The sequence below is a fragment of the Neophocaena asiaeorientalis genome, unplaced genomic scaffold (genome assembly GCF_003031525.2).
Source record: "Neophocaena asiaeorientalis asiaeorientalis breed wild unplaced genomic scaffold, Neophocaena_asiaeorientalis_V1.1 scaffold45, whole genome shotgun sequence".
NCBI classification, from domain to species: domain Eukaryota; kingdom Metazoa; phylum Chordata; class Mammalia; order Artiodactyla; family Phocoenidae; genus Neophocaena; species Neophocaena asiaeorientalis.
Genome location: NW_020174642.1, coordinates 12351250 through 12362398, shown reverse-complemented (window position 1 = coordinate 12362398; position 11149 = coordinate 12351250). Strand labels below are relative to the sequence as shown.

Sequence of the window (11149 nt, the reverse complement as noted above, 5' to 3'; positions counted from 1 at the left end):
GCCCCACGCTGCTCCCAGGACTGCCCTCCAAATGGACCCCGGCAGCAGGGCTCACCTCCCCCACCCCAGCCCACCGTGGCCTCCCTCCAAAGCCGGCCCACTGCCCTTGTCCCCATCTGGAACCATCTGTGGGAGGTGGCCCTGCCTCTCTCTTAAGACCCAGGTCAGCCCTCCCCGTACCTGCTGTGGGCCTTCCGTAGGGACGGAACGGCCCAGGGGACTCTTCACTCCCCCACGGCAGGGACGGGAGGGGCTTGTGAGGAGCTGGCCGCCTCGTGGCGCCATCTGGCCATTTGCTGGTGTGATACCAAGCGACTAGCCACTTTCAACCATGCCGGATTCATGCTGACCAGGTGACAAGGAAGGAAGGGGCTGGTGGCCAGGGGAACCAACCACAAGATTAGAGGGTGGTTCCGGGAGGGGAGAGGGGCTGGGGTTGAGTTAATCACCAAGGACCAAGGATTCAATCCGTCTGCATAGAGACCCCTGAGGACAGGGCTGGAAGCTCCCCAGGCTGAGGGGTGGGCCCCTCCTCCCACGTACCCCTTCCATCTGGCTGATCGGTGAGTCTTCCTAGCGATCTACTGAACCCACGGATGGTCGATCTGGGACCCTCGATTTGCAGTCAGGTCAGGGGTGTGTAGGAACCTGACCCCCAATCCCAGCCCCCGTGTCTGAGCGGGGGCAGCTTCACAGGCCAAGCGCTAGCCCTGGGTGGTGGAGCCACAGGGTTGGGAAGGGGGCAGGACAGGGCACTTGTCCCCACGCTGTCCCCTTCCTCCTGCCTTGCATCTGCTTATTCAAGATGACGACCATTGTACACGGTGAAAGGCACAGATCTTAAGGGTTTGCGTCCCAGAGTTTTGACTTTTGTGTGCATGGGTGGAGCCCCACTTCAGGAAGATGGAGCGTTCACAGCCCCCCAGCAAAGGCCCTTCCAGTCCATGCCTCTGACTTGCTGAGCTGTGGGAATTATCTTTACAAACCTTTTGCTGGTTATGTGAGTCAGATCTCTTTTCCCAGCGTGTGGCTTTTCTTTCCAATATATCTATGGGGGTTTTGGTAAATAAGTTTTAAAATTTCAATATGGTCAAACTGGTGCATGGTTTTCTTTCTCATTTGGGCTTTCTGTGCCCTGCCAAAGAAGCCTGCTGAGGTGGAGGCCCGCCAGCAGTGCCGGGCACCTCGGTGCAGCCCCGGGTCTCCCTCTGTCGGCAGGTGCCTCTGCGCACACGGCCCTGGCTCACGATGGCCGCCGGCCGGGTCACCTCGTCCACGAGTCCCCCACGTGGCACAGACCGCAGCTGCAGCCCCGCGTCCCTTCCCTTCTGAGCAACAGGGCCTCCATCCCCCTCCAGACGGCAGCTAACCCAGGCTCCTCCGCAAGGAGATGCGGCCGCACACCAGGTCCTCGGTGGTGAAACGCAGCTGCCCTGCCAGCCCGAGCCGCTGGAGGCCTGCCCGTCTGGCCCTCCTGCTGCTGGGGATTTGGCCGGCTCTGGGCACCGGGGAGACCCTGAGGACAGGCGACACAGTGGCGGTGCAGGAGGACGGAACCTGGCCTCTGGGTGACCAGCCGACCACAGCAACTCCGGGTGACCTGTTCCCAAACTTGATTTCCATGAGAGATCAATAAACTTCTATCCAGTTATGTTTCCTCCTCAGTGTAGGCGAACCTGCTCACAACTGGGGCACCATGTACCCGGATGTCCCTCTCCAGGTCTGTGCTCTATGACACCTCCCTGCTGCCTTTACCACTCAGCTTGACGCGGTTACTTTTCCACGTGAGTGTCAAGTGCTATGAAAAACGAGGTTTTGATTGAAGTTATAGATTTGGAAAAAACCGATCAAGCTATTAAAAGTACGATTGGGGCTTCCCTGGTGGCGCAGTGGTAGAGAGTCCGCCTGCCGATGCAGGGGACACGGGTTCGTGCCCCGGTCCAGGAAGATCCCACATGCCGCGTAGTGGCTGGGCCCGTGAGCCATGGCCGCTGAGCCTGTGCGTCTGGAGCCTGTGCTCCGCAACGGGAGAGGCCACAACGGTGAGAGGCCCGCTTACAGCAAAAAAAAAAAAAAAAGTACGATTGGATTCAGTGTAAATGTGAATGTTTTTATAATTGAGGATGGCTTGTCACTTTGTTTTCCTTCCTGGTCTGGTTTGGGATACAGGTGGTAGGCAGCCCACAAGATGAGCTGCGGTTCTTTCCCTACTTTCCTAATCTGTAGAAATGATTATATAAACAGGGATTGCTGCCCCCCCCGCCCCCCAAATGCAGAGCCTCTCACAGAAAAGCCTCCTGGGAGACCTGCGTCCTCTTTCTCCACAGCCACCTCTTTGACTTGCTTCAATTTATCTATTTCTTGGGAGTAGGGAGTGACTGGTTTAATTAATGGCTAGAATTCCATTCAAATTTTCTACCTATGCTTGAGTCAATTTTACAAATGTACACTTTTCTAAAAAGTTTTTATTTCATCTCAGTTTAAAAAGATATTGGTGACTCAGTGTCCGTAATTCTCACTGTAACTACCTGAGCACATTTCCGTTCCTGCTGAATCCCTGACCACCCGCTTTTCCTCCCCTAATCTGGCTTGGCTGGGCCTTCTATCTCTGTCAGACTTGTCCAAGTTCTGCCGATTTCATTACCTTTTTCAAAGAAGCAGCACTTGGTCTCGGTGCTCCTCGCTGCTCATCTCTGTTGCGTCTAATAATAATTTCTGGTCTTTATCGTTTTCTTTTTTCTACTTATTTGGATTTGCTCTACTGTTCTCTTTCTGACTCAGTAGCTGTGGGGCTTTCTGTCACTTACTTACAACCATTTCCTAACTTCTGTGAGCTGCTGAGGGGCAGCTGACACACAGCGCCCCGCACGTGGTTAAAGCACAGGGTCTGGGGAGTCCTGATGTTTACACACCCCCGAGTCTCCTCACACCTTGCTCGAGGCCTTCCTCCTGCCCCTCCTGCTCTGGCCCTGATCCCTGGGCAACCACTGATCTGCTTTTCTGTCACCGTGAGGTAGTTTGCACTTTCTAGACATTTACAGACAGGGAATCACACAGGAAGCACTCCTCTGGTTTCCCGTACTCTGCATAGCTATTTTGTGATGTGCCCATGTTGCACTGACTGTACGTCACTGTTTATTCTGTCCCTTGCCTGAGCAGTGCCCCGTGGCACAGACACACCCCCTGTTTATAGACTGACAGCAGTTCTGGCTGCTTCCAGCTTTTGACTTGTACAGGGAAGCTGCTGTGAGCACACGGCTGCCAAGCTCTCCTCAGAGTCGCTGCAGCATCGGTCCCCAGCCTGGGAGGATGGCGCTCCAGCTCCTGGGGTCCCCGCCGCGCCGGGCAGGGGTCTAGCCTTACAGCCAAGCACGTGCCTTCACAGCCCTCCTGCACTCCCCGTGATTAACGATGTGGAGGGTCTTCTTGTGTGCTAATTTGACATCTTTTTTGCTGAAGTGTCCATAAAATACTCTGCCCATTTTAAAAATTGTTTTTCCCCCCTTGTTGGGTTTAGAGGGTCTTTATATATTGTGGATACAGGCCCTTTATCAGATATATGATTTGTAAATATTTTCTTTCAGTCGGTGACTCTCTCATTCTTTTAACAGTGTCTTTCAAAGAAGTGATTTTTCATTTGATGAGGTCCAACTTATCCCTTTTTCCTTTCATGGAGAGTGCTTTTGGTATCGGGTCTAGGAAACTGCCTATCCCAGTTGCCAGGATCTTCTCCTGTTTTCTTCTAGAACTTGTACACATTTAGGTGTGTGACACATCTTCAGTTAATGTTTGTATACGGTGCAAAACATCAGGTTCATTTCTTTTGTTTCTCCATAGGGATGTCCAATTGTCCCAGCACCATTTGTTAAAAAGACTGTTCTTTCTCTACTGAATTGGCTTTGAACCTGGGTCAAAAATCATTTGTGACCGACAATGAACATGTAGGACTTGAAATTAGAAACACAATACCATTTACATTGACACCTCCCAAAATCAAATATTTAGGTACAAATCTAACAAAACATATTCAAGACCTATATGAGGAAAACTATAAAACTGACGAAAGAATCAAAGAACTAAGTAAATGGAGAGATAGTCCATGTTCATGGATAGGAAGAATCAATATTGTCAAGATGTCAGTTCTTCCCAACCTGATCTACAGATTCAACACAAACCCAATCAAAATCCCAGCACAGTATTTTGTGGATGTTGACAAACTGATTCTAAAGTTTATATGAAGGAGCAAAAGACCCAGAACAGCCAATACAACACTGGAGAACAAAGTTGGAGAGCTGAGACTATCTGACCTCAAGACTTACTATGAAGCTGCAGTAATTGTGATACTGTTATTCATCAGAAGAGTATACTTGGCCACTCAGATGACCAAAAGTATATTTTTCTTATATGTATTTGGTCTTCTTCTGGGGTTACTGGCTCATAGCTCCCAAACCCTTGGAATTTCCTGAGTGATTAGAGCCATAAAGGTGTCTTATGTTAATGAGCTGAATTCTGTCACCCACCTAAGGATGGGGGCTGGTTGTCTGTGGAGCCAACTACGTGATTATAGAAGGTGGGAACTTTCAGTCCTGCCCCCCGATCTCCTGGGAGGGGAGGGGGCTGGAGGTTGAGTTCAAATACCAATTGCCCATGATTTTAATCCACAGTGCCTTTGTAGTGATGCCTCCCAGGGCTCAAGAGCCTCTGCCCACAGAGACCCCACCTTTATCCCCTCAAGGTGACCCCCGAAGCACCTGTTTAGAACCTTAGTCCTTCAGAGAATCTGTGGAACACATGAGGTAGGAAATGGGGGCGAAGCACCGGTGTTTCTGGAAATGGCAGCATGCACCCCAGGTACTCGGCGGGGTTGGGGGGTGCTTACCGCGCCATCTTGTCACTGCAGGACATGGTGAGCAGCCGCTCCCCTTGCAGCACCCCGTCCCACGTCTGGATGCTGGCATTCGAGCGGACTGGGATCGTCCCCTCACCAGACTCTATTTTCGTCCGCAGCTGTCCTCGGGCTTTACGATTCGGATGTCTGTCTGCTGGTTCTAAGACAGAAACGTAAGATCCTCTTGAGAGGGTCCACCGGTAGTTGACCATATACTTAACTCACCGAAAAGCACATCTAACAACACCCTATCGATTCAAAATACACTTACGTGTGCGTATGTTTATGCTATATACACGTAAGATATGTGTGTACAATGTAAGTACATAAAATTTGACAGGAGGGTATACTACAAACCAAATTCAAGAAGGTGGTCTCCTTAGTGGTTGGGAGAAAAGAGGGCTTCCATTTTAATCAAAATGATTCATTTCTATCATTAGAAACGAGCTGAAGCAGACAGGACAAAATGCTAACATTTGCTAATTCTAGGTGATGGATATTTGGGTATTTGCTACATTTCTTTGCTGTGTATTTAAATTTTCAAAAATAAATCTATAATGATGCAGAAATAAATGCATAGGAAGCATTCACACACATCCAGAGTGATTATCTCCAGGTTATATGAATATGGAGTGATTTAAATTTTCTTTTTTATGTTTTAAAAATATTTAGCAACTTTCTACAGTGGGTATATGTTGCTTTTATAATCAGGAAAAATAATCAAACGTTCTATTTGGAATAAATAATGCTTAAGCTTGTGAAGGGATGTGGGTACAAACTCCTGTGAAACGAGAGCACTAACAAACGTGAGAACGAGGGAGGATGGAGGGCACGTGGTGGCCACCATCCTGCACCTGCTTTTCTAATTCGATTACACGCTCATTTAACTACGACTCCCCAGAAACACGGATGGTGACGTACACTTCCAATTGAGAGACAGGTACTACCCAAATTTAAAAACTGAAAACAGTTTTGATCTAATATCCTCACTCTATTCTAATTTCTCATTAGAATCCACATTTTCATTCATTAAAATTTCAACTTACTGAGAAGAAAAACCTCATGTTTTTATATATTCCTACCAGGTCCACATCCAAGGTTGAAATTTTTAAAGAAGAAAGGATATTAATGTAGGTTTATCCTTTTCTCTGTTCTAGCACAGTCATGAATTTTCTTGAGACACTGTGGCCGTGGACGAGCCTGGTGCCATACCTTCCAGGACGGGCTCGTGTGGCGAGAAGATCCTGGCATCTCCACAGGGGGAGGTGCTGATGTACAGATGGAACCGGACCTTCTCCTTCAGCTTAAATCCTCCCCGCTCGGACTTCTCAAAGATGGATCTTTTTTGATCGTCTTTGCTACTGAAAGGAAACAAGTTGCAAAGATAAACTTGAAAGCTGAATACAATCAAAATTTAGTCTGTCATAGCTTACGATGATTTGCAAAGGCCAGTGTTTTCAACGGCGTATGATAGGCTTGGACTGGGGTACTTATTTTATATGTTAATCATAATTAGCACAGTTCCTGTCTGCTCACCAATGGGACATGCCATCAATACGCAAGTAACCTCTCCTCCTCATTCATGACCTCAGAACAGAAAGGAAGCGTGTCAGATGTGGCCTGTGGCGAGAAGCAGTCAGGTCCACGGTCAGCGGTTCCGGGCACAGTGACTGGGGCAGCACTGCCCCCCTCCCCAACACTTACTTCTGCATAAAATGAAAGCTCGGGATCTGAAACACAGACATGGCCCCTCTGACTACACGTGTGGCGTGTATGTACAGGCAAGTGTGTGTGTTATAATTCAGCTTCACGGGGAAATGGGATCCAACCTCACTGTTACCCAGAAAGTTACTAGGTTGAGAATTTTTCAGAGCTTACAGAAGCAGTGGAAAGTTTTGCAATACATTCTGATGAGAGGACAATGAAAAAAAAAAAAAACCAGCTTCCTTTACTTATTTACTTGCTAAACTTACTTTAAGTAAAGCTCAAGTTGTGTGTAAAGAAATCTAAGCAAGGATCTTCGAGATATGATTTCTGCGTGGCAGTCGTTCAGCGCAAGGCCGCGATCACTCATGTACTCGCCGTTAATACACTTTGTTCCTGTGGAAACACTGATCACCTTGGCATCCTTCACATCTGTACCTGAAAAACAGAAGAGAAATCGTTCCTCGCTATTCCTAGCCACGCCCGGGCTGGACCCGCATTCCTAGGGACTGACCTGGGAGACGTCAGCGCATTTTCACACCCTGCCACTGACCCTCACCTGGGCGCTGCTAACGGGCCCCCCGAGCCTTGCTTTGCACATTCTGGGAGGGTAACCCTCCCCACTCTTGCGTGTAAAGATTCTACTTGGAAAGTTACTTCACCTGGAACACACTAGTCTTTTCTTGAACGCTCCCCAGTGGACACGGAGGAGCACTGTGTAGAGGCAGACAGACTGGCCTGGTGATGAATCCTGGGAGTAACATCAAAGCACCGCAGAGGCTGGGAGGACTGCCCGACACTCACCCCGGGGGCCCAGGAGTCATGCAGGGGGCTGTCTGGCGGCCTGGCACCGTTTAACTGCACGGGGAGTGAGTGCAGCCCTCAGCACTGGGCAACCTCGGGAGCCACCACTCTGACGTGCAGGTGTCGACAGACAGACCACGTACGACGGGCGCAGGCCCTGCGCGTGGCCTGTCGGGGAAGGTACCTCACTTCCCTCCCATGTCCTCCGAGGCCCATCCAACCATTGTCTCCGTTTGCAGACGAGGGGACTGAGGCACAGGGCCATCAAAGTCGGCCTGGGGATTTGAACCAGGTCTCCTGACGTCAGGACCACATGCCACACGCAGTGTGGTGCTGCCTTCAGGCATCAACCGTGGCTTCGAGCGGACGGTCCCAAGTGCAACACACGCTATGGGGCAAAATGCCCCCACGAGGTAACATGCCCCTTCTGAGGCGGTTAAAACACCTGGATGAAAAACCACAGGCTCGCTCACTCCCGTCACCGGGAAGGGCAGCGCCCTGCTTAGGAAACGACGTTATCCAGCAGCATACGCGTTCACCCTGACGTGCGTACAGGACGACAGCAAGGAGACGGAGGGAGCAGAGGGACAAAACACAGGCAGCTCACAGCAGAACAAACACTGAAACCCAAGTTACTGCTCAGAGCATCCATCCTACCCGTCAGACAGCTCTCAGCCGTGCCAAGGTAAAGACACAGCAAGAAAATGCGATCCTGTCCTCTAGGGCACGGAGCGTGGTCAGTGCCGAGGATCACAGAATCGGGTCCTGTCCATGATCAGAGGTGAACCACGCCTCAGGAGAAAGGGACGGGCAGTCGCCCCATGGGAACTGGGGTTGCCCCTGCCCGCCGGGTGTAGACAGATAACCACCCCCCGCCGCCCCCCTCTCTGGCCTCTGGCTGGCTTCCTACACACGGCAGGCCAGGCTTGGCCAGCTGGGCTGAGCACATGCTCCGAGAAGAAAGGGACAGCCCCAGACTCAGCCCCAAGGAGCAGAGGGTCCTCCGGCCACCCAAAGATGCAGGCACTGGCCGAGGCCGTGCTTTCCTGTTCCCAGGAGGGATCCACGGAGACGCTGCTCGGCGGGCTCACTCCTGGGATGTGGCACGAGAACTCAGGGAGGGTTCCCTTCGCTGCTGGGAACTTAGACACAAATTTAATAGGGCTTCTTCTGCTACCCCAAAGCGTGCTTTACCCCCACAGATTTTCTACTCTTGCTAAGACTTCCTCTCTCCCCCGTAAAAGTCACACAGAAACTTATGTGGCAGCGTTAACATTAACGGATAAATCGGATTAAGTCCTACTTCCAAGTGAAGTAAGAACTGCAGGTTTCCAGGGTCGATCAAGGCCATTCACATAAGATTACAGGGATCAAATATTAATACGGGACTCTTTCTCCAGATGAAAACCTTAGGTTAAAAAGATGAACCTGTAGGGGAAAAATATAAGCGCAGTTCCTCTATTTGCACATGGTAAACATTCTGAAGGAGAATGAAAAAGTGACCTCCTGCTGGTGTCACAGAGATTTTTCTAGACTGAAAGCATTTCACCTTTATTAAGCGTGAAAGCAGGCAGGTGGACACACCGCCAACATGGTTACCTGTTGTCATGACGATTCCAGCAAGCACTTTCCTGCGTGCGTGGGGGGCGGCGAAGTTGTCCGTCAGGTCCCCAAACTTCTCCAGAACCAGGCGCGCCACGGCATCGGCTAAGACCTGCGGACCAAGCAGGGGTTTAGTGCTCCCCTTGGGGCCACGTTCCGGGGCCTCTCCTCTGGAACCACAAAGGTAAGCCTGGCAAACAAGTGTGCGCGCGTGTGTGTGTGTATGTGTGCGTGAGTGTATGCACGCGAGCGCATTTTTTCCTCCCAGACGTTCCTTGGAAACAGACGCCCAAGGGGCGTGCGAGGGTCTCTGCAGAAGGACAGTCTGGAGCCCGACTGCATGGGAGCCAGCACCTGAGCAGGTGAGGCCTCCTCACAACAGCCCTGCCCCGGGGGAGGGACCCAGGTCCAGAGGTGAGAGCAGCTGCCTGGTCACCCCCCTCCCACCCTCTGCGGCTCCGAGTACCGCAGCCACAGCCCCCGAGTGGCAGGGCTTTGGGAAGAAGTGAGATCACAGGAGGTGCGGCCCAGTCAGCTCAGGGCTGGCGAGGCCCCACGGGGGACACGTGGGAAGAGAAAGGGGAGGTCTGAAGGGCGGTCACATTGCAGGATCACTAAGTTCACAGTACCTCCCTCCCAAAGGCACCCAGTCCATGTGTGTCTCAGTGATTTCAACATCTAAAAATAATTACCGTGGTCCAGTCACTCAGAAACCAGCACCGCTTAGAGCCCGTAAGGGCATTTGTCACTTAGATCGAGTGACACCAGAATGCACCAGAGGCTACACTTGTACAGGGCAAGTGTAATGTGATTTTAGAAGACTTCTCGTGGTGCATTTCCAGGCCAGGGAGCCACTGGACCGAAGGGAGTGCTTCTCAGAAGCGAACACATCGGTGAGATTTTGGACACGGTCCTACTTTCACAGCTTATGATTCATCTTGGATAGAACGGACCCTCGGTGTTTTGGGAAACGATGCCTGATGGGAGGTGTGTGCCAGGAGCCCGCGGGACCCACGTCCCACCAGCTCACACTGGTCTGGAGTCCCCAGCGGGGCCCTCAATAAAATGCTCCCAAATGAACAGAAAAGCCACCTGTCCTAAACGGTGGCTTCTCTGGGAAGAAGCGTCATCAGGATGCTTTCACCTGCCACTGCACCAGCAACAAGCCCCAGAAGGCGGTGCTCAAGGCCAAGGGCACAGAGTGTGGCCAGAAGAGCAGGGACGGGGCCCCACTCTGCACCCTAGACAGAGGCAGAGGGCGGAGGTGTGCAGGCAGGAGAGGCAGCGAGGCCACGGACAGAAAGTCAGGACGTGCAATCACACGATGGGACGATGCCCTCCGGTGGGAAGAGAACAGCAGGAGGGAAGGGGAAGGCAGAGGGAACAGAGGCCGCTCCACGCAGGGTGAGGCGGGGCTCCGAACTCAGAGAAAAGCAGGAAAGCGTGGAGTCGGGCACTTGCACCGACAGCCTCTGCCCAGGCCCGCCCTCCCGTCCCCCGAAGGGACTGGGCGTGAAGCAATCTCCCTCTAGATTCGGGGCAGATATAATAACAAAAGGTACATGCGCTCAAAGTCAGCTCGAGGCTGGGCCCCGCGGGACAGCTCGGTCCAGCCACGTCCACCAAGTTTACTGACAGACCGCCCTGCATACACCATGTGGGCAACGCTGTCTGATTTTAAACCCTCCGATGCCACCGTGAACGCCATGGAGGCAAAAAGTCCTGAGACCAGGGATGGCCAACCCACGCCCTTCAAGGATTCCACTCGCAAGACAGCAGGACGTTTCACCCCCTCTAGACCATACGTCTGGAAATTCCCAGGGGAAAGAGTAAGGACTGACCCTCTGGAGGCCGGCATAGGTCCTGCGACGAGGACACGACTACTTCCTGAGGTACCGCTCGGGGGCTGGCAACCACCCTGGGGGCCCTGTGAGCGGGGAGGGCTCGGGCGGGGGGAGAGACGGCTCCACCTTCCCAGACCTGACTGGCCTGGGCCACAGAGGCCACCTGGGCAGGGCGGAGACGGCCCCTCCCGGGCAAGGCTCCACCAGCCAGGGGCTCTGGTCACTGCTCCCCACTGACATAACAGCCAGGGTAGAGGCAGGCTGCCAGCGCACACACACACACCCACGCACATGCAGACCTCCGCCC

The 11149-nt window shown here is 52.2% G+C and overlaps 1 protein-coding gene across 1 annotated transcript in view; it reads right to left on the bottom strand.

The window, feature by feature from the left end:
• ADARB1 (adenosine deaminase RNA specific B1) overlaps positions 1 to 11149 on the bottom strand; it is a 69616-nt gene that overhangs the window by 25936 nt on the left and 32531 nt on the right. Inside the window, exons 5-8 of the mRNA XM_024758432.1 lie at positions 8996 to 9110; positions 6862 to 7030; positions 6101 to 6249; positions 4880 to 5048 (exon numbers count right to left, since the gene is read on the bottom strand). Of these exons, the coding sequence (XP_024614200.1) occupies positions 4880 to 5048; positions 6101 to 6249; positions 6862 to 7030; positions 8996 to 9110 (602 nt within the window). The remainder of the gene's footprint in view (positions 1 to 4879; positions 5049 to 6100; positions 6250 to 6861; positions 7031 to 8995; positions 9111 to 11149) is intronic.